Here is a 26,952-nt window from a genome sequence, read left to right as displayed (position 1 = left end):
GTTGCATGGTTATAATGAGGCTCACTCAATAGCAGGGGTTCCTGTTCCAGGAAAGATTGTGGTAAGATATATAAGGGGAATGTCTACGTCATAGGCTGAGAAAAAGGAGGTATCCAGACATGACATTTGTCGTGTTGTTGGCTATTCCTAATACTTTTGTGAAACATTATAAGTTAGCAGTGGGTGGTCCATATTTGGCTGAATTGGCACTGGGATGTTGAATGCAGTTTGTTATTAAGGATTGGTTTCGGTAAAATAACATCATTTATGTACATTATAGATGTACACCTGGTTGTTATTTCATTAGGATATATCAAATAGCTTGTAAAGTTCTCTTATGTAAGGCCTGTGACGAGGAAGTTAGGTGAAATGGGAATGTTTTACTTACCTACAGGTAATCTTCGTTTCATCCTGAGACTGTAGCCAAAGCCTGTACTAATGTGAGAAAGCAAGTATAAGCTGAAAGGGTGGAGCTAACTATTAACACATTTGAGAGATCATCAGATTGATGAAACAGACTTTGAGTGAGGTCAGGGATGATGACGTCTAGATTCGAAGTAGTCAATATTACTGGTAAGTCACTGAAAGATTTCTATGTGGTTGCAAAATGGACAACATGAAAAAAAAACCTGATAAAAATATAAATAAATGATTGATAAAAAGCAAGTGAAGTAGTGTGGCTCACTGGTTAGAGGCGGCAGACCCGAGAGCAGAGGACGGCCCGGGACCAGGGTTCGATTCCCGGCGCGACAGGTTTCTGGACCAGGGTCAGCGGACTCGATAATTCTCTCGTCTCGGTGCCCACTCTGATCAGCGATCACACTCGGCAACTCTGGGCATTAGCTTGCCTCATCTTCACTAGCGGCCCCACCAGACCGCCGGGGATGCCTGGTCTCACCCTGGAGATACCCATTAAGGGACCATCTCTCAGGGAAGCCAGGAAGGGTTTCGCAGCGGTCGAAGCGCCTTGGGACCCTCTGGGTAAGTAGTGCGCTATATAAATGCGTATACATACATACATACATATACATGTGTTAGACAATTGATTTGTATGTGTTTATCATAGATAATCCAACTCTTTTTCTACATGGGTATGATGCTCTACCTTTTCCTTAAGCTTCCTATCATAGACTTTATTGAAATATGTTTTACTTATTTTCAGGTTGCTTGTAAATCCAATACAGCTGCATCACTGAAAAGATGGGGGCTGAAAATGTGAGTTCAATGGACGATTTCTTGATAATGGGGTTTTCAGATCTTCCTCTGCTTCAGGTTCCACTTTTTGTTGCATTTTTGCTAACATACCTCATAACTGTGGCAGGTAATCTCCTTATTATGGTAACAGTTTACTTTAACTCACATCTTCACACTCCCATGTATTTTTTCCTCACAAAATTGTCCTTCATTGATATTTGTTACACATCAGCCCTTTTTCCTCAGATGTTGGCTGGCTTCTTTCAGGAGTCATTGCATATTTCCATGACAAAGTGCCTTCTGCAGATTTATTTTTTCATGGCTTTATTAGCTACAGAGTTTGAACTGCTTGCCATCATGGCTTATGACCGGTATGTAGCCATCTGCAACCCCTTGCGATACATGACCATTATGACAAAGAGTTTGTGCATGCAACTAGCCGCAGGAAGCTGGGCTGTTGCTTCTATGGTCCCAGTAGGTCACACTCTTCTTATTCCCAAGCTCTCTTTCTGTCACACCCACATCCTCAACCACTTCTTCTGTGAAATAGCAGCTCTGCTGAAGATGTCATGCACCAGTACTCAAAGTATTGAGTCGCTTAGCTTTATAATTGGTACTTTATTAACTGTGCCATCATTTATTTTAATCATCACATCGTATGTCAAAATTACGTTGTCAGTCCTTAAAATTAAGATTAAAGGGGGGAGGCAAAAGGCTTTCTCCACCTGTGCTTCTCACCTCACTGTTGTTATTTTATTCTATGTATCCCTTTGTTCCTCATATATGCGACCAGCATCAACATATTCAATGAAAGGGAACAAGATAGTGTCTTTGGCATACATCACTATTACTCCTCTTTGCAACCCTTTTATATACAGTCTGAACAATGCAGAATTTAAAAAAATCCTGAAGAAGAGAAAGAATACACCAGTTGAAATCCTGAAGAAGAGAAATAAAACACCAGTTGTGAAATGAGTCTCAGTATGTCAACAATGATGAAAGCAACATTACTATCCATTGAAAAGTCATGCTGTAAACATCTATGGAGATGAAGAGATACAAGTCATTGGAATAATTGCCACATATTACTACCACCAACAATATGTGGCTGTTTCTGCAGAAGAAACTTACTTTCACTCTATTAAGAACACAATGGCTTCCTGTTTTTCATTTTTGAAAGCAATATATCTACCACATATTAAACTAAAAAGTACATCTTGGGAAGAAATGAAGCACTAAGAAAAATGAATAATTTTCAAATATTTTATTAGTGGAAACGTTGCAAAGTTAAGTTATTATTGAAATACATTTGGCAAGAACATGAATTTGACATGTGTGTATATTTTTCTACTGGAATGCACTTAGCAATTGTGAATGATAGACAAACAAGGACTACAGCTTTAAGAAATCTGAATATCTGTGCAATGGCTTCACAGAAGTCTATTAAAACATAATGTTACAACATCAATGTAACACATGGTAAAATATTGAAAAGCAGAAACATATTTGATTGTATTTTCTAGAGTAAACAATGGAGTTAAAATATAACAATAGTGGGAAAAAATATGTAATTCATATTATGATATACAATTTGGATGTTTAATTACAAATAAGTAAAGTAGCTGAAAGGTTAGTGACCTTTTGACTCTCTCCTAGACAAGACCCCCAAACTATAATTTTGGAACTTTCACAGTGTCTGGAACTCTGAACAAAGAAAACATTGAAGGCCAAGGCCCCCAATACACATAGGTTCCAGCAGCAGTTTGGTTCCCTTACAATGACCATAGGCTAATTGGTGTTGATGTAACATTTCTTTTTTGAGGCAGGATCACATTGTGAATGCTTGATCTTAATAGCTCATACCTGTATTCCTGTTCATAGATTACTTCTTGAGTCTGGCACAGTAAACCACACCTATGTTGCAGACTAAGCTGATAGATCATCATTTGACCAAGGAAATAGAAGCCTGGTGAATAAACCCCTTCTCCCTAAGTGACGATACCATAGTAATGTTAAAGATGGATGTTGGTCAGAAAATGCAGAGGGGGAAAGAATATGTTTCTGTAGCCAAAGAACATAATAACAATCGATGGAGAAGGGATCTCTAAGCAGCCCCCAGCAAACTTGAAACCCTCCTTTGAATGTTCTTCTAGGGCCCTATCTTGGTCGAATAATAAAATAAAGTCAATGTTGCAGAAGGTTGTGAGAATCACTTCAAAAACAGAATTTACCATGAGAAAATGAATGAGGCACTTCATAAACTTGATAGCAAGTTGGTCAGGTTGAAGAAATGTCCATCAATTGTGGGGTCATTGAATGGAACACATCTAAAATAACCCTCACAAACCTTATTTGAAAATACGTACTTATTGGTAGATAAGATGGAGACCCTGGCCTACTTTCTCTCAGAAAAGTGAGATAAGATGACAGTGTTCATCAAAGCATGACTTTCAGAGACTGTGTTTCCAGTTGGGGCCATTTTTGCACTGATAAACTCAAGATACAACTGCCTGACAAGTACAAAGTGGAAAGCGTGAAAAAAGGATCTGAACAAGGTTGGTCAACAGTGCTGATATAACTACAAGGTGCTGTCAGGAGAGTTGCATTGATTTAGACACAGGAGTTAAACAACTGCTATCATCTCTACAACTACAGATTTTACTTCATGCAGATGTTAGCCAGAAAAAAGGACAGTGGCACAAAAAGTTAAAATCATTATGAGTAAAATCCACCAGAATAGGGAATCAAAACCAAATGTAGGTTTGTGGCGTAAGGCCTGAGGACTTCAAGATGCAGCAATCCTCCTGGTGAATGCCAGCAAAAGAAGGTTCCAATTAGAGGCACCAGGAGAAGGAGTTTTGAAGAGGGGTAAAGAGAGGCTTCACAGTGAAATGGCTGAAGGGCCATGATAGGTACTCTTTTGACTGATATTGTGCAGTCTGCTAGATTCTTGAGTCTAAAGACGGCAGTATGCTTAGTGAGTTATCCATCACAGATTAATAAAGTGTAAAGTATACATTTTTTTAAAAACTGCAAAATGCATGGAGGGTGCGTGTATCCTGCCGTAAAAAAAATTAAAACGAAGCGGGAGCTCTTGCGCTGCTTTAATAATTAGCCCCGGGGGATTAAATCCCAGGAGCAAACATATTAAATTTGATGCCCCCCCCAGCTACAAAATAAATGTGTGGGGGGGCTCAAAGTCCACCTTCCGCAGCAAAATACACCAGTGGGGGCTCAAAGGCCCCCACTGCCCAGTGACCGCTATCCCCAGTGGCTTTTAAAAAAAATGGGTGGGGGAGGGCTCAAAGGCCCCTCAAGCCCCAGGAACCACCACCCCCAGGGCTTTTTAAATTGTGGAAGGGTTGGAGCATGTAGTCCTCTTACCACCTATACACTTGTGTTTCAGGCCTACGATTCCCCAGTCAGTATCCATACAATCCTGCAAACACCCTGTTTCTCTTCTTGTACTCCTTTAGTGACCCATCCAACATCATGTACTAATCCATTCACTGCAGTAAGATACAACCAATTATACATTCACCCAGTGTCTCTCCTTGTAGGACTGTAACCATTCAATCAATACCTAAGTACTCATGCAGTGATCCAGGACTTTAGCACACGGACTGCTACAAATTCCTATGCAGTATGCATAAAGTATTCTAACCTCCTACACACTTGTGTTTCAGGCCTACAATTCCCCAGTCAGTATCCATACATTGCTGCAAGCACCCTGTTACTCCCCTTTCCCTCCTTTAGTGACCCTTTCAGCACCATGTACTAATCCATTCACTGCAGTAAAACACAACTAATTATACATTCTCCCAGTGTCTCTCCTTGTAGTACTCTAATCATTCAATCAATATTTAAGTACTCTTGCAGCAAACAAGACCTTAGGACATGGACTGCTTCAAACTCCTATGCACTATGCATGTAGTGCTCTAACAACCTACACACTCGTGTTTCAGGCCTACAATTCCCCAGTCAGTATCCATACACTCCTGTAAGATTTGATTTGATTTGATTTGATTTATCAACTTATACAGCGCGCGATTGCCCGAAGGCGTCTTGGCGCTAGGGCATATAGCAGGCCTCAACTATGGAAACATAACTCCCTTAACAGTCAGCCGTAAAAAGCCAAGTTTTCACTGCCTTTCGGAATAGAGCCAGTGTTGGACTTTCTTTTATACCAAGTGGCAGCCGGTTCCAGGCCCGCGCTGTATGTACCAGAAAACTTCTCCCACCCCAATTGGTTCGTTTGAATTTTGGGATACTAATTAATTTCAATTGCCTTGATCTGAGCATCCTGCCTGGTTCATACAGTTTCAAATTAGTTCGCAAAAACAGTGAGCCTAGGCCTTGAACAGCCTTATATGCCAGGCATAGTGATTTGAAACAGACCCTCTTTTCCACTGGGAGCCAATGCAAAAGTTTTTGTTTAGATGTAATTGGCTCATATTTGGGGATACCGAGCACCAGCCTCGCAGCTGCATTCTGTAGGCGTTGCAACTTGTTTAAGATTTGTTTTCTGGCTCCAGCGTACAAGGCATTGCCATAGTCTAATCTAGACAATGCCAATGCCGTCACTACTGTTTTTCGGGTATCATCTGGTATGTAGGGCAGTAGTTTCTTTATCATCTTTAGGATGAGCCAAACTGTGGATGCAAGTTTGTTTGCTTGAGCATCAAAAGAAAGCTTGATGTCTAGGGTCATTCCCAAGTTCTTTACTTTGTCTACTGGGTCTGGGAAACTCCCCAGATTGTCTGGCCACCATGCTGGCGACCAGATGTCATCATTACCACCCAGCAACAGCACTTCACTCTTGTCGCCGTTCAACTTTAGACAGTTGTCCATCATCCTCTGACTGACCTGTGACATACAATGTTTGAATTTAGCTGCTGTCTCATTCACCTCCTTACTGATAGACACCACTATCTGGGTGTCGTCAGCATAAGATACTGGGGTAAAGCCACATTCCCTTATGATTTTTGCCAACGGAGCTACATATAAATTAAAAAGGGTAGGGCTTAATGCAGACCCCTGGGTACCCCACACGGTGAACTGAATGATTTGGACTTTGCCTCACCCAACTCAACAAAGAAAGTTCTATTTCGAAGGTATGATGAAAGGAAAGATATTGCAGAATCATGTACCCTTGCTTCTGCTAGGCGGGCCAGGAGTATTTCATGGCTGACCGTGTCGAAGGCCGCCGATAGATCTAATAGTACTAAGGCGGCCTTCCCTCCTTTGTCCAGCAGCCTCCTGAGTTCTTCAACCGCCATCAGCAGTGCTCTTTCCGTGCCATGTCCCTCTCGGAATCCATATTGAGAAGGATCTAACCATCCACCCTATGCTATGTACCGAGATAGCTGTTTATTTAGCAGCTTTTCTAGGATTTTCGACACAAATGGGATCCTTGCTATGGGTCTGTAGCTGCTGGGCTCATCACTATCCAGATTCGGTTTTTTCAGGAGCGGCCTTATTGATATCTTTGTCCAGTCATCCGGAAAAATTCCTGACGTTATAATTTGTGCGAAGAACTTCGTCAGAACGGAACTAAGTAGTTCTGGAAAAAGCTGCATTACTTTTGGCGGACATGGGTCCATTGGACTGCCTGAACTTGTAGAGTTTACTTCCTTTATAATTTCCTCTACGGTGGTTGGGGAAAAATAAAACATTGGAGTTTGCAACAGGTCCTCCGAAGCTTTTATTGGGCCGGAGATAACCAAATCTACATTGTTTGAGAGGTGAGTCTTGAAGGAGTTAAAAACCACGGAAACCTTGTTCACAAAGAATTCACCCAGTGTGTTACAGAAGTCCGCTGTAATTGTCTCTATACTGGTATTGTCAATTTTAGCTAGTTTCTTGACAGTAGAAAAAAAGGCTTTGCTAGATCCTTTTGAGTCATTAATTTTTTGCACAAAGTATTTGCTTTTTTCTGATATTATCAACTTTTTATACGTGCCTAAAGCTACTTTATAATCTTCTTTATGCTTAGTATCGTAGTTTGACCTCCATTTTTTCTCTGCCCTTCTACAGCTCTGTTTTTGCACCCTCAATGCTTCCGAGAACCAAGGCTGTAATGGAGTTTTCCTCTTGAAGGTCACTTTCCTTCGTGGGACAGCCACCTTCACAGCTGCTTTTATCCAGTCATTAAATTGCTCACCGGCTATATTGCTCTCTGGATCAAGGTCAGGATAGGATCCTTGTAGATTATCTATAAGAACCTGAGAGTCTGTCTTTGCCCAGTCAGGGTATGTGGCCTGCCTAACCTTTTCCACCGGCCTTCCAGTACTTTCCCTGATTTCTAGTGAGAACATAATTACCTTGTGGTCAGACCAGGGGACCAAAAGAGTGTCAATGTTATTTAACCACTGACAGGATGAAAAGATCCCATCTAATAAGTGACCGGCACAGTGAGTATCTACAAAAACCTTTTGTTCTATGGAGAAATTGGCTAACGCATCCTTAAAAGATGCTATCTTAAGGTCACCATCTTTCTCCAGGTGCAAATTAAAATCACCCAAAATTGTATAGTCAGTGTTAGCTAGACTTGATTCTAAGAAAGGGCTAAGTGAATCAATCAGTGTGTTCTTTGCACTGGGGGGCCTATATATTAGTAGCCCATTGAATGTGAAATTATTTGTAAGCCTAATTTGAAACAAAAACATTTCACAGTTTGGATTGCTACCCTTCTCTGAGCTCTTTACCCTATAACTGTCCCTAGTTATAATTGCTAAACCTCCTCCTCGTTTCATCTCTATATCCGCTCTATACAGAGCAAACCCTTCTGGGATGGCTAACGCCAAATCAGAGTCTGAGGCTGCATCCGCCCAAGTTTCCGTAATAAATAATAAATCAAAATTTTGGCTTTCAATAAGTTCAGCTGTATGCATGTTGTGTTTAACCAACGACCTTGCATTGATTAGACCAGCACTCTGTTACTCCTCTTGCACTATTTTAGTGACCCTTTCACCACCAAATACTAATCCATTCACTGCAGTAAAATGCAACCAATTATAAATTCACCCAGTGTCTCTCCTTGTAGTACTGTAATCTTTCAATCAGAATGTAAGTACTCATGCAGTGATCCAGGGCCTTAGCACTTGGACTGCTACAAAACCCTGTGCACTATGTTTGTAGCCCTCTAACCCCCTACATACTTGTGTTTCAGTCCTACAATTTCCCAGTCAGTATCCATACACTCATGCAACCAACCTGTTTCTCCTCTTGCACTGCTTTAGTGACCCATTCAACACTATGTACTAATCCATTCACTGCAGTAAAATGCAGCCAATTATACATTTACCCAGTGTCTCTCCTTGTAGTACTGTAATAATTCCATCAGTGCCTAAGTACTGATGCAGTGATTCAGGGCCTTAGCACATGGAGTCCTACAAACTCCTATGCACTGTGCATGTAGTCTTCTAACCACCTACACACTTGTGTTTCGGGCCTACAATTCCATAGTCAGTATCCATACACTTCGGCAAACACTCTGTTTCTCCTCTTGCACTCATTTAGTGATCCTTCGGGCACCATGTACTAATCGATTCACTGCAGTAAACTACAACCAGCTATACATTTACCCAGTGTCTCTTCTTGTAATACTGTAATCATTCAATCAGTACCTAAGTACTCATGCAGTGATCCAGGGACTTAGCTCATGGACTGCTACAAACTCCTATGCAGTATCCATGTAGTCTTCTAACCACCTACACACTTGTGTTTCAGGCCTACAATTCCCAAGTCATAATCCATTCACTGCTACAAACACCGTGTTACACCCCTTGCACTACTCTAGTGACCCTTTCAGCACCATGTACTAATCCATTCACTGCAGTAAAACACAACCAATTATATATTCTCCCAGTGTCTCTCCTTGTATACTCTAATCATTCAGTCAGTATCCAAGTACTCATGCAGCGAGCCAGGCCTTAGGACATGGACTGCTTCACACTCCTATGCACTATGCATGTAGTCCTTTAACCACCTACACACTTGTGCTTCAGGCCTAGAATGCCCCAGTCAATATCCATACACTCCAGCAAACACCCTGCCACTGCTCTTGCAATCCTATAGTGACCTATTCAGTACCATCTACTAATGCATTCACTATGCCAAAAGTGAACAACAATTTATAAATTCACCCAGGCACTGTCGTTGAAGTACTCTAATCATTGAGTCAGTACCAAGGTACTCATGCAGTAATCCAGGTCTTACAACATGGAGTGCTACAAACATCTGTCCAATGTGTATGCAGTTTTTTATTCACCTATACACTTATTTTGCAGACGTTAATTTACACAGGCAGTATCCATATACTCCAGGAAATACCTCGTCACTGCTCTTGCAATCTGGTAGTGACCTATTCAGTATCATAGAGTAATCCATTCACTGTGCCAAAACTAAACCACTTATAAATTCACCCAGGAACTCTCCATGTAGTACTCTAATTGTTGTGGTGGTAGCCAAGGGCTCATACAGTTAGCTAGGCCTTAACACATATACTTGTACAAACTCCTGTCCACTATGCATGTAGTTGTCTAACCACCTACACACTTGTTTTTCAAATATTTAATTATTCAAGCAGTATCTATAAACTCCAGCAAACACCCTGTTACTCTCTATGCACTGCTCCAGTCAGCCACCCAGTATCATGTAGTAATCCAAACACTGCACCGAAACCCAAACATTTATAGATTCATTCAGGAATTCTCCTTGCAGAATTGTAATCATTCAGTCAGTGCCTGAGTACTCATATAATGTTCCAGGACTTAACACAAACACTGGTACAAACCCTTGTCCATTACACATGCATACCTGTAATCACCTATACAGTTACGTATGCACCTTGAATTACAATTTCAATTAGTGATGACAAAAGAAAGTGGTTAAGTTGTTTTTATATAGAATGTGTTTGTATAGTATTAGAAAAGATTAATTTATAAATGTATTAACCCCTTTGGTGCTTCTGTTGGCCAGTGGCCGACAGAAGCACTACCTCCCTGGTGCTGCGCACGATTATTGGACGTCACCAGGGAGGGTTGTAATTAAAGGTCCGGTGCATTGCACCGGTGTTTTAAAAAAAAATATTTTTACTGGTGGAGAAGTGGAAGGTTTTTTGCATCTTCCCCCGCCCCCCTTCTGCCCATCTGTGACGTCAGCGCGCCGCGAGGCGCTCTGACGTCACTGATTTCCCCACCCGAGCTTAGGACAGCAGCAGGTAAGGCTGCACTGGACTCCGAGGGGGAAATCTGGCTAGAAATGACCTCCCCAGCTTTCAGGGAGGCTTCGTTTAAAAGGGGAGAGTCTCCCCTTTCAAACAAGGCCTTCCTGAGAGGGTTTCCTGGCTGTGGTTAGAAGCAGCCCTGCGATCCACGGCCAGGAAACCCCACTAGACACCAGGGATGTCTTTGGGGGGGGTCGGCCTTTGTTGTGCTGGGTCGCCCCCCCCGGCACTTTTTATATTTATCTCTGCTTTCCCTGGGGGACGCGATCGACCCCCCAAAAGTTTAAAAATAGGCAGTTTTAAAAAGACATATTTATTTTATGTATGTTTTTTTATATAGCGCAGACTTTACGCGAAGGTGTCTGAACGCTTCACAGTAGGATCAGTTTCGAAACATTATGTGAAAAGGACAAGTGAACAAATTTCAAAAGCAAACATTAGGTTACATGAGGCAAAAGTGACAATTGTGAGCAAACAAATACAAGAGGTAGCAAACAGTACATTACAGGAGGAAAAGGTGATATGTGTGCAGATTACAGAAGCATACAAAGTACAAGTAGAGGTGTAATACTGCAATAAATGGCAGATACTCAAACACAAGATCAAACGTTATGTAGGCAATGGTGGCACTTGTGCAAGTATCTAAAGCAAACAAAATGTAAGAGTAGAAAACAGTGTTTTACAAGAGAAAAGTGATGTGTGCATGTTACAAAAGAGTACCAAACACAAGTAGAAGGATAATACTGCAATAGATGGTAGAAACTCAAACCACAAGAATACACAGGAGTCACTTACATAGTCAGTCAGTCAGTCAGAATACTTTATTTTGATAAATCAATATCGTAAAAAGACAATAGTACAATACAAAACATACATAAAATACATTAATTATACACGGTAAAAACAGAATATTAAAACCCTTTAAAAATATTCCATAAAAATTCATAGAGTAAGATAATGATAAAAAGATTAAAAACATCAATCAATTCAGTTACCCTGACTACCATTTTTCACAATGCAAACATTATACAGAGTTACATCCAAATTCATTTAGGAGCAATCAATCATTTTCTTATTTCTAGCCCTAACAGCACCCACTAAAAAACTAGCAAGGTGAAAAATGATCCTGGGGGTCTGTAGTAATTGCAAATACAAGAGCGCAGGCTTAACCTGCAAGAACCCAGCCTCCTTTAAAATTGGGACCAAGAATTTCAACCTTAATTCCGTGTAATGACCACAGACCATCAAAAAGTGCATTGTGTTCTGGGTGGAAAAATTGTCACATGAACACGGCAATGTATTTTCAGGGGTACTCCAGTTAGGAAAGTAACCAAGGTTCAGATGAATCATGTGTGTTAAAAGAAACCTATGGAATGGGCGGTTCACCACATTAAGATACATTTCAGGTACTAGTGGGCTGGATATAATGAGGTTAGCCATTACAGTGTTTTTTTTTAGTTCCAGTTCTTCTCTCTCCAGAGTCAGCATTTGATCCATTGCACCCTTAATCAGTGCAATGTCCTTCGATGTTATTGACTCTGGTGAGGAAAAAAGCTCCGGTCTCCCTAGTTTAAAAAGACTGTTTTTAATATATGTCAGCCACTGAATCTTATTGTTGTTATCTAAATGGAAACAATCTTTCAGAATAATATGATTCAAGGGGATTTCCTGATTTAGCCAGGTCTTCATCCAACATATTAGAGGAGCCATTCTTATCAAGTCTGAAATAAAGCCCACCCCAAGTTCAGAGTGAATAGTATACGAGGGAGTAGACTGTGGCACTGAAAGGACAGATCTCAAAAATTTATTTTCGGTGATCTGTAAACAATCCGGGGCACTATAGCCCCATATTGAGCTACCGTATGTGGCCTCTGCAAGACATTTCGCTTTATAGATCTTCGAGCCCCCGTTCCCTCTCTCATCGAAGGTAATCCCCAGATAAGGGAATGTTGGGACTCTACAGAGTTCTTCTTTGCCGCAAAAAAAGGTTTTAGATTGCTTCTTCCTAGAGCACCTCCCCATGATCATAATCTGAGACTTCTTAGTGTTTATTTTAAGGTCCAGGGAGCCCATAAAATTCCCGAAGACGTCTAGCAGCCGTTGTAGTCCAACCCCAGTCCACAAAAGTAGGACAACGTCATCCGCGTATAAGAGACCTGGGATACCAAGTTCCCCTATAAGCGGGATGTCAAGGGTGGCCTCCTTTAGTGCAGGTTCTAGGGCATTAATGTATATCGTAAAAAGAAGGGGAGCCAGAATACACCCTTGCCTGACTGCCCTTTCCGAATTAAAATGGCTAGAACAACGCCCCTCGGTAGTGACCCTGACGGAAGCTAATAAGCCAGAATATATATCCGCCAAAAGGTTAACTACGGCCCTATCGAGTCCCATGTTAAGTAAAATTTTTCACAGCTTTGACTGATTTACAAGGTCAAAAGCCGATGAGAGGTCCATTAATCCCAGATACATGGACCCCTCCTTGGCCTTGGTATATTTGTCCAGTAACAATTGCAAATTGAGACATTGGTCCAATGTACTCCTTTTCGGTCTGAACCCATATTGCACATTGGACAGGACCCCTCTATCATTCACCCATTCATTTAATTTAAACAAGATAACCCGTCCCAGATTCTTGACCGAGGAGTCTATTAGGGAAATGGGTCTGTAGCAAGAGGGGTCCTGCCTGTCTCCCTTCTTGAAGACCGGGATGAAGATTATTTTTTTTTCCAGGAGGCCGGTATGTTATTTTGATTTAAAGCATTAAAAACATTGCACAAAATCTTCGACCAGAATTTTGGCGCACATTTGAAGACATCCGCGGGGACCCCGTCAGGACCAGGAGCCTTGTTTTATAGGGTCAATTCAATCGCTCTTTCTACTTCTATGTCCTCAAAGGTAACATTAGAGCCCTCGAGTCCAGGAACCACAACCCGATCTGTAAAGGTTCCATCTTGCCAGGAAGTTTTCAAGGGCCACCCCCTGTTTAGAATGTTCGAAATGCATGGGCGAAGAATATGGGGGGTTTTCTTCTTCTAAGCTGGCACACGGTAGGTTACAGGGATGAATGTTAAAGGCCTCAAGGAATATTATTTCAAAAGTATTCATGTTAATGCTGTAGACTGATAAAAATTTCTCCAGTAAATCCAGATTATAACTTGTGCACTCGTGGGCGCTAGAGTTATAAAAATTAATGAATAAAATCGTAGGGTTATCAGGAGTGGATAGTTCTACAATTAGATAGTTCTGGCATCCTGAATTACACTGTGTTAGTGTACCCTTTAGGTCAAGTTTAAATAGACTTAATAGGCCTCCCTTAGCTCTACCTGCAACACTACTAATTGCTGGGGTGCAGAAATGTCCATATCCATCTAAAGAGAAACTGTTTACCTGGTCCCATGTCTCTTGAAATGCTATGATGTCATATTTTTTTAATGAATTAACCCAGGTATCATTCTCTGCTTTAGCCTTAATGCCAGCAATGTTCCAAGTCACAATTCTAAAAGTAGGATGTGGGGGCTGTGCATTAGTCCTCAGTTCATTTGACTGTCAATCATTTTCCTCCAGAGATGATAAGGGGGTATAACGATTGGTCAATGGAAGAGGTTGATCAAATTGGTTATATGGCCTGGCCAACCTGTAACAGTATGTGTTCAGTCTGTTTGAGGATTGATATCCATTTTGCGGGGGGGTAACAAAGCCACGCCTTGGGAGGGATACGGGGAACTTGGACTGATCGGAATGTGAATGCAGAGTATTATTAAGATGATTATAGAAAAAACCAAGAGGGCGTGCACAAACGATGTTATCGGCAACAGGTAAAGAAGCTGCTTAAGTAAAACTGTGGCAACATGCTGCGGATGCTTAAAATTAACAATGACACTGTCCCCCCTGTTGTTCTTCCTGGAATTTCCTATCCAGCTAACTCTTCGGGTGGATTTTATGTCATTGGAAAAAGCAAGAGGAAAACCACAATTCCTGCTCAGCCACGATAGTGATTTATTGTTCAAGGCCTCGTGGGTTTCTAATCAAGAGTCAGTAAGATGAGAATCCATACTCAGGTACATTTGTTAATACAACTATATATGGGACACACTCTGGGGGAAGATTAACTGATGCTCTTCTCTTAGCCACGTTCCTCCCTTCATTATTCCCCCCAACTGTGATAGGTTGGTAACTAGAAATCATTAGGGGGGTTTGGGTAGCTGATACAGGGAGTGGTTGAGTGGGTGGCACAGGGGGTGGATGAGTGGCTAGTGCAGTTTGTGTAATTTATGTGACCCTATTACCCCCGTTGCTAGAGGCAACTGCATCCTTATTGACATGATTGCCAACCATGAGGCTCTTCTGTGTTTTAGTCAAGGTTAGATGGGAATTCAAGAGATTACCCAATCTAGATACTTCTTGTGTTACCTGGTCTAATTTTGCCACAAGAAGTTTAATCATGAGTTCTAGTTTAGATGCTATAATGCTGGCCAAGAGGTCAATAAGGTCAGGGTGCAGATTAATCATCTCAGCCTTATTTGAGGGCTCATTTACGCCCCCTGTGCTTGTCGAAGGGGTCCCAGCCTTTTTAGATTTCCTAATCCCCCCCGCTTTACTGGAGCCTTCCTGCAAGCCTGTACTACTCTTCGTACTGGCGAGGATGCCGGTGATGGTGTTGGGGAGGGTTGTAATGAGGTATCCGCAGTTTTATCCAGCACTTCCAGCACTTCCTGCCTCTGTTCTGGAAGTGTTCCATTATCACTAATTAATTCCGGGCCTTCATTACAGCTACGGTCTAGGACATGGGTAACAAGGGGCACAGACAAGCTTGTTGGTGAAGCCGGTGGGCTTGCCCGATTTAGTGAGAGACGCCTTCCTTTATTCATTTTACTCACTACCTTGACCAAATAGTTATCCATTGTACTCGTCACAAGAGGAGTTTTGGCGGATCTAAGTTTAGACATAACTGTGGTTCTAGATCACAGTTACAATTGCAGAACAAAGTTTTAGAGGCACCGTAACTATTGCAGCAATCGAGCTTTGCTAAGGGTGGCAGCGAATACAATTACACCTATAAGGGTATACAATGCATAACAAGAATAGTCTCACGGTTATGGGGTATCTGGGGCAAGATGAACCAAAGTCCCTGGCCCAGCCCAGCCTCGGTCTGCCACGGATGGCCACAGACGGCCCCGCCCTTGTCCCAGGCTTCTCCCGGCCCTCTGCTGCTGGAGCTGCGGATCGGCGGAGCCAAGCCCGGCCCTCGGCAACAGCTACAGTACTGGGGTTATTTTTCCTTTCCAGAGGGACACCATTGGCGACATCCAAAGATCCTTATTGCAGTGTGGCGGGGGGGGGGGAGTGAGTCTCTCCGCCGCCGTTCCCGGGGGCCAGCTCGCCTTTCGCCAGCTCAGTCGCGCTTATAGCCAAGGAGAATAGAATTTTCTATAATGGAAGGTCTTCCTTCAGATAAAAGAGAGTGTGTGAATTAAATTTGGAAGTGTCTTTGAAGGAGGAGAATTTTGAGGTCAGTTTTGAGTGCATGGGAGGTCCGGAGCTGATGCGGAAGAGACTTCCATGTTCTCTAGTTTTTTTTAAAGTAGAAGAAAAATGGTACTGATATTGGCAGGGGGCGGTCCTTCTGATCAGTGGCTGACCCGTGTGGGGATCATGCAATCAAGTATGGGGGCATACTTGATAATTTATGTGCCTGGATTTTCCTAGGGGGACGAGTTTGCCCCTCAAATATTGAGAAAAAAATGTTGAAAAGAATAATGGTAGTGATATTGGCAGGGGGTCAGTCCTTCTGCTCAATGGCTGACCCCCTGTGGGGGGAATGATGAAATTATATATATAGGAAAAGTATAGGCATTTCTGGGGGGTCCACCATAAGCATGGGCGGAAAATCCGTTACGCTCGCGGATTTTGCGGATTTTCGGGAAATCCGCAATCCGCGAGATTTGCGGATTTCCCGCAAAATCCGCAAATTCGCACGCAGCGGATTTTTTTGGCGGCGCGCGGCGTTGGTGATACAATTTTTGCGGCGCGCGGCGTTTATCATCGTTTGCCGAGTTGTTTTTTTCGATAGTTTGCGAGTGCTGCGCCATTTTGGATCTTGCTGTGTGATCCCGCGGGAATTGGCGAGCGCGATTACGTCATCGCGGCTTGCCAGCGATAGTTTGTCAACGCGAGTACGGCGAGATCACGTCTCGCGGTACTTCGCAATTGCGAGATTTGAGATGCGGCGAGCGAAAATATAAATTTGCAATTCTGCACAAGAAATCCACCAGCAAGCAGCATAAACCTTCTAGAAATGATGATTTTTATGTGAATAACTCCTTAGTTTGACATTTGCCTGCACTTTTTTAGCGAGGAGTCCATTTTGGGGAGGGGTGCAGGGGGGTGGGAGGAAGGAAGTGCCCCACAGTCTTCAACTTCCTGTTCCTGTTCAGCAGGCTCCTCCCAGTGCTTTGTCCATCTCCTGGTCACTTTTCATTTGGATGTGCAGCTGGAAGGATTACTTTTTGTGGATGCTGCTGGATCTTTGGATTTGAGGCCTTTTTGACTTTCTTTGGATCACTGTTGGATTAGAAATTTTACAAGTAAGTTTGTTTGGGGCAATACAGTTGCTGCAATTAAAATTTTGGAATTTTCGATTTTTGGGCTGTTTTGGGGCCTTTTTCCCAGGGGTACTCAGTGGTGGGTGGACTGAGTCTTTCTGTGGGGTGTCTTGAATTTAAACATCATGGAGGGGCTGGATGGCTTGGGATTGTGCTTATTTTTCAGTGATTTTCGTTTTTTTGGGCTGTACATGTGGCCTTTTCACCAGGGGTAGTGAGTGTTGCATGGGCCTAGTCTTTCTGTGGGGTGTCTTGAATTTAAACATCATGGAGGGCATGGATGGAATGGGATTGTGCTGATTTTTCTGTGTTTTTCGATTTTTGACCTGTTGTTGGGGCCTTGACCAGGGGTAGTGAGTGGTGCATGGGCCTAGTCTTTCTGTGGGCTGTCTTGAATTTAAACATCATGTAGGCCATGGATGGAATGGGATTGTGCTGATTTTGCAGTGTTTTTCGATTTTTGGGGGTGTTCATGGGGAGGGACATGCCATGTGGCTGGTGGCCATTTTGAGTGCAGCTACAGGCACTGGCCATGTGCTGGCAGGCAAGTGGCCATTTTGAATGCAGGCTTTGTTGTTAGGCCTCCAACCATTTTGCCTACTTTTCAACCTTTATTTATGCCCAGGGGTAGTGAGTCTTGCATGGGCCTAGTCTTTCTGTGGGTTGTCTTGAATTTAAACATCATGGAGGCCATGGATGGAATGGGATTGTGCAGATTTTTCAGTGATTTTAGTTTTTTGGGCCTGTACTTGTGGCCTTTTCACCAGGGGTATTTGAGTCTAGCATGGGCCTAGTCTTTCTGTGGGCTGTCTTCAACTTAAACATCATGGAGGCCATGGATGGAATGGGATTGTGCAGATTTTTCAGTGATTTTCGTTTTTTGGGCCTGTACTTGTGGCCTTTTCACCAGGGGTATTTGAGTCTAGCATGGGCCTAGTCTTTCTGTGGGCTGTCTTCAACTTAAACATCATGGAGGGCATGGATTGAATGGGATTGTGCTGATTTTTCTGTGTTTTTCGATTTTTGACCTGTTGTTGGGGCCTTGACCAGGGGTAGTGAGTGGTGCATGGGCCTAGTCTTTCTGTGGGCTGTCTTGAATTTAAACATCATGTAGGCCATGGATGGAATGGGATTGTGCTGATTTTGCAGTGTTTTTCGATTTTTGGGGGTGTTCATGGGGAGGGACATGCCATGTGGCTGGTGGCCATTTTGAGTGCAGCTACAGGCACTGGCCATGTGCTGGCAGGCAAGTGGCCATTTTGAATGCAGGCTTTGTTGTTAGGCCTCCAACCATTTTGCCTACTTTTCAACCTTCATTTATGCCCAGGGGTAGTGAGTCTTGCATGGGCCTAGTCTTTCTGTGGGTTGTCTTGAATTTAAACATCATGGAGGCCATGGATGGAATGGGATTGTGCTGATTTTGCAGTGTTTTTCGATTTTTGGGGGTGTTCATGGGGAGGGACATGCCATGTGGCTGGTTGCCATTTTGAGTGCAGCTACAGGCACTGGCCATGTGCTGGCAGGCAAGTGGCCATTTTGAATGCAGGCTTTGTTGTTAGGCCTCCAACCATTTTGCCTACTTTTCAACCTTTATTTATGCCCAGGGGTACTAGTGAGTCTTGCATGGGCCTAGTCTTTCTGTGGGTTGTCTTGAATTTAAACATCATGGAGGCCATGGATGGAATGGGATTGTGCAGATTTTTCAGTGATTTTCGTTTTTTGGGCCTGTACTTGTGGCCTTTTCACCAGGGGTATTTGAGTCTAGCATGGGCCTAGTCTTTCTGTGGGCTGTCTTCAACTTAAACATCATGGAGGGCATGGATTGAATGGGATTGTGCTGATTTTTCTGTGTTTTTCGATTTTTGACCTGTTGTTGGGGCCTTGACCAGGGGTAGTGAGTGGTGCATGGGCCTAGTCTTTCTGTGGGGTGTCTTGAATTTAAACATCATGGAGGGCATGGATGGAATGGGATTGTGCTGATTTTGCAGTGTTTTTCGATTTTTGGGGGTGTTCATGGGGAGGGACATGCCATGTGGCTGGTGGCCATTTTGAGTGCAGCTACAGGCACTGGCCATGTGCTGGCAGGCAAGTGGCCATTTTGAATGCAGGCTTTGTTGTTAGGCCTCCAACCATTTTGCCTACTTTTCAACCTTCATTTATGCCCAGGGGTAGTGAGTCTTGCATGGGCCTAGTCTTTCTGTGGGTTGTCTTGAATTTAAACATCATGGAGGCCATGGATGGAATGGGATTGTGCTGATTTTGCAGTGTTTTTCGATTTTTGGGGGTGTTCATGGGGAGGGACATGCCATGTGGCTGGTGGCCATTTTGAGTGCAGCTACAGGCACTGGCCATGTGCTGGCAGGCAAGTGGCCATTTTGAATGCAGGCTTTGTTGTTAGGCCTCCAACCATTTTGCCTACTTTTCAACCTTTATTTATGCCCAGGGGTACTAGTGAGTCTTGCATGGGCCTAGTCTTTCTGTGGGTTGTCTTGAATTTAAACATCATGGAGGCCATGGATGGAATGGGATTGTGCAGATTTTTCAGTGATTTTCGTTTTTTGGGCCTGTACTTGTGGCCTTTTCACCAGGGGTATTTGAGTCTAGCATGGGCCTAGTCTTTCTGTGGGCTGTCTTCAACTTAAACATCATGGAGGGCATGGATTGAATGGGATTGTGCAGATTTTTCAGTGATTTTCGTTTTTTGGGCCTGTACTTGTGGCCTTTTCACCAGGGGTATTTGAGTCTAGCATGGGCCTAGTCTTTCTGTGGGCTGTCTTCAACTTAAACATCATGGAGGGCATGGATTGAATGGGATTGTGCTGATTTTTTCTGTGTTTTTCGATTTTTGACCTGTTGTTGGGGCCTTGACCAGGGGTAGTGAGTGGTGCATGGGCCTAGTCTTTCTGTGGGGTGTCTTGAATTTAAACATCATGGAGGGCATGGATGGAATGGGATTGTGCTGATTTTGCAGTGTTTTTCGATTTTTGGGGGTGTTCATGGGGAGGGACATGCCATGTGGCTGGTGGCCATTTTGAGTGCAGCTACAGGCACTGGCCATGTGCTGGCAGGCAAGTGGCCATTTTGAATGCAGGCTTTGTTGTTAGGCCTCCAACCATTTTGCCTACTTTTCAACCTTTATTTATGCCCAGGGGTACTAGTGAGTCTTGCATGGGCCTAGTCTTTCTGTGGGTTGTCTTGAATTTAAACATTATGGAGGGCATGGATGGATTGGGATTGTGCTGATTTTGCAGTGTTTTTCGATTTTTTTTGTGCTCTATAACTGAACTGATGTTCCTCTGTCTTCCATTTTTTTTAGGTGCACAAGACTCAAGAGAACCACCAGTGCCAGGAAGAAGTCCTGCAGCGGTGTGTGTGTGCAGCATAACGTCACGCGACGTCACGTCTCGCCTCAGACAACTCTACAATTCGTGCAACTGCGGCCTGCTGTCTGACCTGCTCTGAAGAAGATGGCCCCGCCCCCAAAGAAAGTTCTCCGTAGCTCCTCTAGCAAGAAAGTTGCTAGTAAGGAGCAGAAGAAGCAAGGTACCAAGGAGGCTGGTGTGCCACCCGCCACGTTTTTTGGGAGCAAAAAAAAAAGTACGCCTGCTGCAGCAGGTTCTGCTGGGGACCAAGCTGGGAGCAGCACCCCTGCTCCATTGGGTTCAGTGCCTCCACCACCACGCCAACTTAAGTCAAAGCCCTTGAGTGCTTCAGAGGCAGTCAGTGTACTTCTCCAATCACCATCGACCAGTGATGTTGGCTCATCGCAAGAAAGTAGCAGCAATGTCCCTGAATCAACACAGCCGCAACAACAACACCATGTGCAAGTACACGCCCAAGTACATGTGGAAGGAGAGGCAGCAAAAGGAGATGCGCAAGCAAAGGTGCATGGAGGTTCACAAGTGCCCACAATAGTTGTTCCTCCCGAAGTAGGGGCACATCAGGAAATAGACAATGAAGCCGAGGTATCATTGGAAGCCACTCTTCCTGATGATCATTCATTGTCTTCCACATCCCTAGCAAGGAAAAGATCAAGGGGGGTGTCTACATCTTCTTCAAGCCCACCGCCTTCTGATGATCTGGATGACGAATGGGTACCACCACGGCAGCCTGAGAGTGAGGCACACCATGATCTGACACTGGTACCTAAGCGTAAAAGGAAGGTCGTCCAAAAACTCAAACCTATGGAGTGTGATGAGGCTCAACAAGAAGTGACAGATACTGCTGGTGATGAAGCCTCTCACGATGACGACGAGCCAGTCATCACAAAGGTCACTGCAGCCCCACCGGGCATGCAGCAAAGAGACATTTTGACCCTATCCCGAGAAGCTGCTGAGCGTGATGATGATGTCGGCGAGGAGGCAATGGAAATGGAATCATTAGATTTGGAGTTAAGTAGTACACCAAAACCTACCGCTTCCATATTTCTTCGCAAGAAGGTACCCACCTCGTCCTCGACCTCAATTCGTGGTGGTGAAAGTGCAAAACGTACTGAAGTTCGGCAATCCACATCCTCCACTTCATCTGGCATTAGCAGCAGGACCACCACCACCAGTATCGCCGCCTCCTCCGGCCCCCAAAGACATTTCAAGTCTCCAGTTTGGGACTTCTTTAGTGTTTGCCCAAAAAAGGAAAACGTAGCCATTTGTAGCCTTTGTAAGCTTCGAGTTGGTCGTGGTAAGCTTGGTTCTAACTATGGTACCGGAGGCCAGAGAGGTCATCTTGAGAGAAGGCACGCTGTCCAATGGTTTCCGCACCTAGAGGCGGTCAAGAAAGCCGGAATTGCACGTAATGAAAACGTTGATTTTTCATCTGCTGATGACGAGGAGGTAGAAGAAGACGATTCAAACACTTCACTTACACCCAGTTCCCATGTCAGCACACCCCATGGGAGCCACACTAAGAGTGTGGGAGAGAGTGAGACATCAATGCGGAAAAGTTCATCAGCGAGCGTAACTGGGTCGAAGAGATCATCATCATCCCGTAAATCATTGGTCCAGGGCAACATTAAAAAGATGTTGTTTACAGAAGCGCAATATGAACGCAACCACCCAATGACCCGTCTGTATAACACTAAGCTGGCTAAAATGCTAGCTCTGGACCTTCTCCCTTTTTCTTTTGTAGAAGGGGTTGGTTTTCTAGAATTAGTGACAGCGCTCTGCCCTAAATGGAAGGTTCCTAGCCGGTTCTATTTTGCCCGAGTTGCGGTTCCAGCACTACATGAAGATGTTCTGAAGGTGATTGGGGCAGCTTTGCAGAAGAGTGCTGTTCACACTATACATCTGACAACAGACATGTGGACCAGTGGCGCAGGCGCTGATTACATGTGCATCACTGCACACTGGGTCTCTTTTTCAGGGGCTAAAGCAAAGCTAAACTCAGGTGTTGACACTAACATTGTTTTTAAAGGTGCTCGGAAACATGCAACACTAGCCATGTTTGGTTTGGAGAAACGTCACACAGCAGAAAACATTTTGGATGTCTTTAACACAAAGGTCCTTAACTGTCTGTCCCCACTAAAACGCAAGGTTGGTTATGTTTCCACGGACAATGGCTCCAATATAGTTAAGGCCATGAGGGACGGTTACTATTTCAGAGTGCCGTGTTTGGCGCACTGTATAAACCTGGTTGTCCAAAAATTCTTGGGTAATAAAGGCAGTGCAGCGTACGGTGTATTGGACACCTGCCGAAAAATGTGCAAGCATTTCAGCCATTCTTTTAAGGCCCGGAAGCAGCTGAGGAGCCTGCTATATCAACATCAAATGCCAGTGAAAGCACTCATCCAGGAGGTGGTAACACGTTGGAACTCAACCTTCTACATGCTTGAGCGTCTGTATGAGCAGTATACGGAACTCGATCAATATTTCCTTAAAGAGGGTGCAGAGGAGCTGAGGATGGGTGGGCCGCAATGGAACATAGTTGAAAGCCTGACACGCATGCTTCTTCCTTTTGAGTTCTTCACGCGTGCAGTCAGCAAGGAGGACTCTAATTTGGGAAAAGCTATCCCATTGTTGTACATGCTGGAGGACCAACTGAAGGAGGTGTGTTCTGTGTTTAGAAAAGATAAAAACCAAGACTCTTTGCTTCTGGCCGAGCAATTATTAGAGCTCCTACAAGGTGATGAACGTCTTAAAAAGATCCACTCAGAACAGCATTACATTTGTGCTACTATTCTGGATCCACGCTACAAAAAGGCGCTGGCAGGCAAAGCATTCTTTCCTTTTGATGATGAACATGTTCTAAAGTACAAACGTTGGCTAGCCTTGTCAGCCAAGAAGTTTGAAACAGAACGGCTGGAAATTGAAGGAAATGGCAGTACATCAGCAGGCCATCCCCAGTCAAAACAATCCACTTCTGCACCTGTGGCTGTGGCACAAGTGACCTCTCAGCCGTTAAAGACACCGGCAACCGGATCATCTGCACGAAAGACAACAGAAACATTGGAGGCTGAAGAGGTTTGGCTAGCTCTGCGTGGGTTTGGTTCTCAAAAGGTCAGAGGCACAGCAAGAGCTAAGCAAAGTGGAGGAACCTTGGATGAGGACCTTGAGTCGATGGTGAAGGACTATCTGAATGACTCAACAGAGGTCTATGTTAATTCTGACCCATTGGCGTATTGGCATGGGAAAAAAGAATTGTGGCCACAGCTCACCAACCTGGCTTTAAACTACTTGTCTTGCCCACTCGCAAGCGTGTCTTCTGAACGGGTTTTCAGTGCGGCTGGTGGGATTGTAACTCCCAAACGGAGCCGCCTCTCGCCCAAAAATGTGGAGAGGTTAACAATGATCAAGATGAATCAGCACCTCATACCACCAGATTTCAGAGTACGAGAGAGCGTGCCGGATGAAGAGGAGGTGGACAGCAACATAGATGAGGGAATTTCTACTTTGTCAGGTGACACTGAGCTCACCCTGCCTGAATTTGCAGAGTATGATGACGAAGCCTTATTCTTATTCCTGGACCGTGATACCGACTTCGAGCCCTGAAAATGAGACAACGAATCAATAACTTTCTTTTTCATCCTTATTCACTTTTATTCCTGTGTGTCTGTCTTTCTTTGTTGTGCACAGTTAATATAATTCAAACTTTAATCAGATAATCACAAAAACAAGCCCATCAGCAGAACTGTCTTCACTTGTTTGCTAATTTATTTGAAGGTGCCGCAGTCTGCATTCCTCAGGTTCACAAGTTCAGAAGAACATGCTCCTCTATCCTCCTCCTCCAGACTCCTATTTCCATCAAAGCAGAGGGCTGGTTTACGCCCAATGAAGAAAGACTCAGCACTTGTGGGGGTGTTGTTCTACCTCTTTGCAGGTGAGTTGACGGGTCTGGGGCCATTGCTGGGAAGCACTAAAAGTGGTTTGGACCAAATCCGAGGCGGAAAATTTTTTGTGTTTTTGATGACTTGCTTGCCTTTGAGGTGCTCTTAGGGGGGGTTCCGTCTGTTTGTGGGTGAGTTTCGTGGTCTGGGAGCATTGCTGGGACACTCTAATCTTGATTGCATTTGCTTTTCAGGAAATCCGTCGTGCCAACCCCGACTTATGGCCTAGCTACGCAGCGCGTTTGGACCGAAGGCCCAGAAATATTGCAAGTATGAGATTTGCTTTTGGCCTGTTTGGGGGTGTTATGCTTCTTGGCGGGTGGGTTGACGGGTCTTGGGGCATTCCTGGGAAGGTCTAATACCGGGTAGAAGTGGTTGGGACAAAATCCAGGCCGATTTTTTTGTGGCTATTTCTGACATTTTGCTCTATGTAGCGTTTTCGGGGGCCTGTTTGGGGGGCTTCCTGGTGTTTGTGGGTGAGTTTCGTGGTCTGGGAGCACTGCTGGGACACTCTAATCTTGATTGCATTTGCTTTTCAGGAAATCCGTCGTGCCAACCCCGACTTATGGCCTAGCTACGCAGCGCGTTTGGACCGAAGGCCCAGAAATATTGCAAGTATGAGATTTTGCTTTTGGCCTGTTTGGGGGTGTTATGCTTCTTGGCGGGTGGGTTGACGGGTCTTGGGGCATTCCTGGGAAGGTCTAATACCGGGTAGAAGTGGTTGGGACAAAATCCAGGCCGATTTTTTTTTGGCTATTTCTGACATTTTGCTCTATGTAGCATTTTCGGGGGCCTGTTTGGGGGGCTTCCTGGTGTTTGTGGGTGAGTTTCGTGGTCTGGGAGCACTGCTGGGACACTCTAATCTTGATTGCATTTGCTTTTCAGGAAATCCGTCGTGCCAACCCCGACTTATGGCCTAGCTACGCAGCGCGTTTGGACCGAAGGCCCAGAAATATTGCAAGTATGAGATTTTGCTTTTGGCCTGTTTGGGGGTGTTATGCTTCTTGGCGGGTGGGTTGACGGGTCTTGGGGCATTCCTGGGATGGTTGGGACAAAATCCAGGCCGATTTTTTTTTGGCTATTTCTGACATTTTGCTCTATGTAGCGTTTTCGGGGGCCTGTTTGGGGGGCTTCCTGGTGTTTGTGGGTGAGTTTCGTGGTCTGGGAGCACTGCTGGCTATATATACTTTACTTTGCAAGAGGTTTGAAGCAAATCCATGGTGGCAGAGGGGACTTAGGGCCTAGCTGCAGAGCGCGCGCGGAGTGATTTGGGAAATTTGTGAAAAATTGACTAAGTCCCCATTTTTGTACTTTTGCTCTTTGGCTGTTTGGGGGTCTTCTACTCGTTTTCTCCTGGGTTGACGGCTCTGGGGCCATTGCTGGGAAGCTCTAATACCAGATAAAAGTGTTTTGGACCAAATCCCAGGCGGAATTTTTTTTGTGTTTTTGATGACTTGCTTGCCTTTGAGGTGCTCTTAGGGGGGGTTCCGTCTGTTTGCGGGTGAGTTTCGTGGTCTGGGAGCACTGCTGGGACACTCTAATCTTGATTGCATTTGCTTTTCAGGAAATCCGTCGTGCCAACCCCGACTTATGGCCTAGCTACGCAGCGCGTTTGGACCGAAGGCCCAGAAATATTGCAAGTATGAGATTTTGCTTTTGGCCTGTTTGGGGGTGTTACGCTTCTTGGCGGGTGGGTTGCCGGGTCTTGGGGCATTCCTGGGAAGGTCTAATACCGGGTAGAAGTGGTTGGGACAAAATCCGCGCAGAAAAGCCTTTAGTTTTGGCACTTTTTGTAACTTAGGGTTCGTTAGGGTTAGCCCTAGCAGCAGGATTGCATGTGTTTCGGGGTGTTCTAGATTTTTCAAACTGAGTTCTGGGGTCTTAGAGCACTCGTGAGAATGTGTAATTTTGGTTGCAAGTCATTTGAAGAAAATCCATGGTGGGAAAGGGGGGATTTGGCATAGTTAAAGAAAGCCTTTGCCACTATTCTTAACTTAGGGTTCGTTAGGGTTAGCAGTATTTCTATTGCATGTGTTTGAGTGGGGGGGATTTCGAGTCTTGGAGCGATGCTGGCTATGGCTACTTTTGCTTGGTTGCTTGCAAGTGGTTTGAATGCAATCCACGGTGGGTAATGGGTAATTAGGGTACTTCGGCCTACTTTTACTTTCAAAGTAAGTTTTGTCACCAGTTTTCTGCTAGGCCTCGTTTTTTGAGATTTGATTGGGGGTCTTCTACATTTTTGCGACTGGCTTTAGTAAGGGTCTGGGTGGGAGCACTGCTAGGAAGATCTAATTTTGTTCTAAAACACAGTTTACAGTACACCTAGCTTGAGGGGCAAGATCCGCTACATTAATTTGCCCATACTTATTTATCCTTCAAAAGGTGACTCAGAGTACGCACTTTCAAAAACATTGTACTGTCTACTAGGAAAAACAAATTGTGACTTTTTGCACTCCACAGCCTACATACCTTATATTTATTTATCAGTGGTGTTGTAATATTATATCACTTCCTGTTTTTCGTTGAATAATTACAGGCCGGGTTTCAGTCTCTGCAATGGGGAAAAAAGGATGGAGTCAGGCTTCACAGTAGCGAGCCACAATTCAGCA

At 44.2% G+C, this 26,952-nt stretch overlaps 1 protein-coding gene across 1 annotated transcript; it reads left to right on the top strand.

The window, feature by feature from the left end:
* The first annotated feature begins 1,200 nt into the window (after positions 1-1,200).
* LOC147700745 (olfactory receptor 1L4-like) lies at positions 1,201-2,169 on the top strand. Its single transcript, XM_086929209.1, has one exon. It carries the CDS (start codon positions 1,201-1,203, stop codon positions 2,167-2,169), a length of 969 nt encoding a protein of 322 aa, XP_086785335.1.
* Positions 2,170-26,952: the final 24,783 nt, after the last annotated feature.

The sequence above is a fragment of the Lissotriton vulgaris genome, chromosome 7 (assembly GCF_964263255.1).
Source record: "Lissotriton vulgaris chromosome 7, aLisVul1.2, whole genome shotgun sequence".
NCBI lineage: Eukaryota > Metazoa > Chordata > Amphibia > Caudata > Salamandridae > Lissotriton > Lissotriton vulgaris.
The sequence above is the reverse complement of the archived record's forward strand: the minus strand, read 5'-3'. Positions and strand labels throughout refer to the sequence as shown.

Bases quoted from the DNA above. Each gene is read 5' to 3' on its own strand.
- LOC147700745 (XM_086929209.1), top strand. From the start codon at position 1,201: ATGGGGGCTGAAAATGTGAGTTCAATGGACGATTTCTTGATAATGGGG.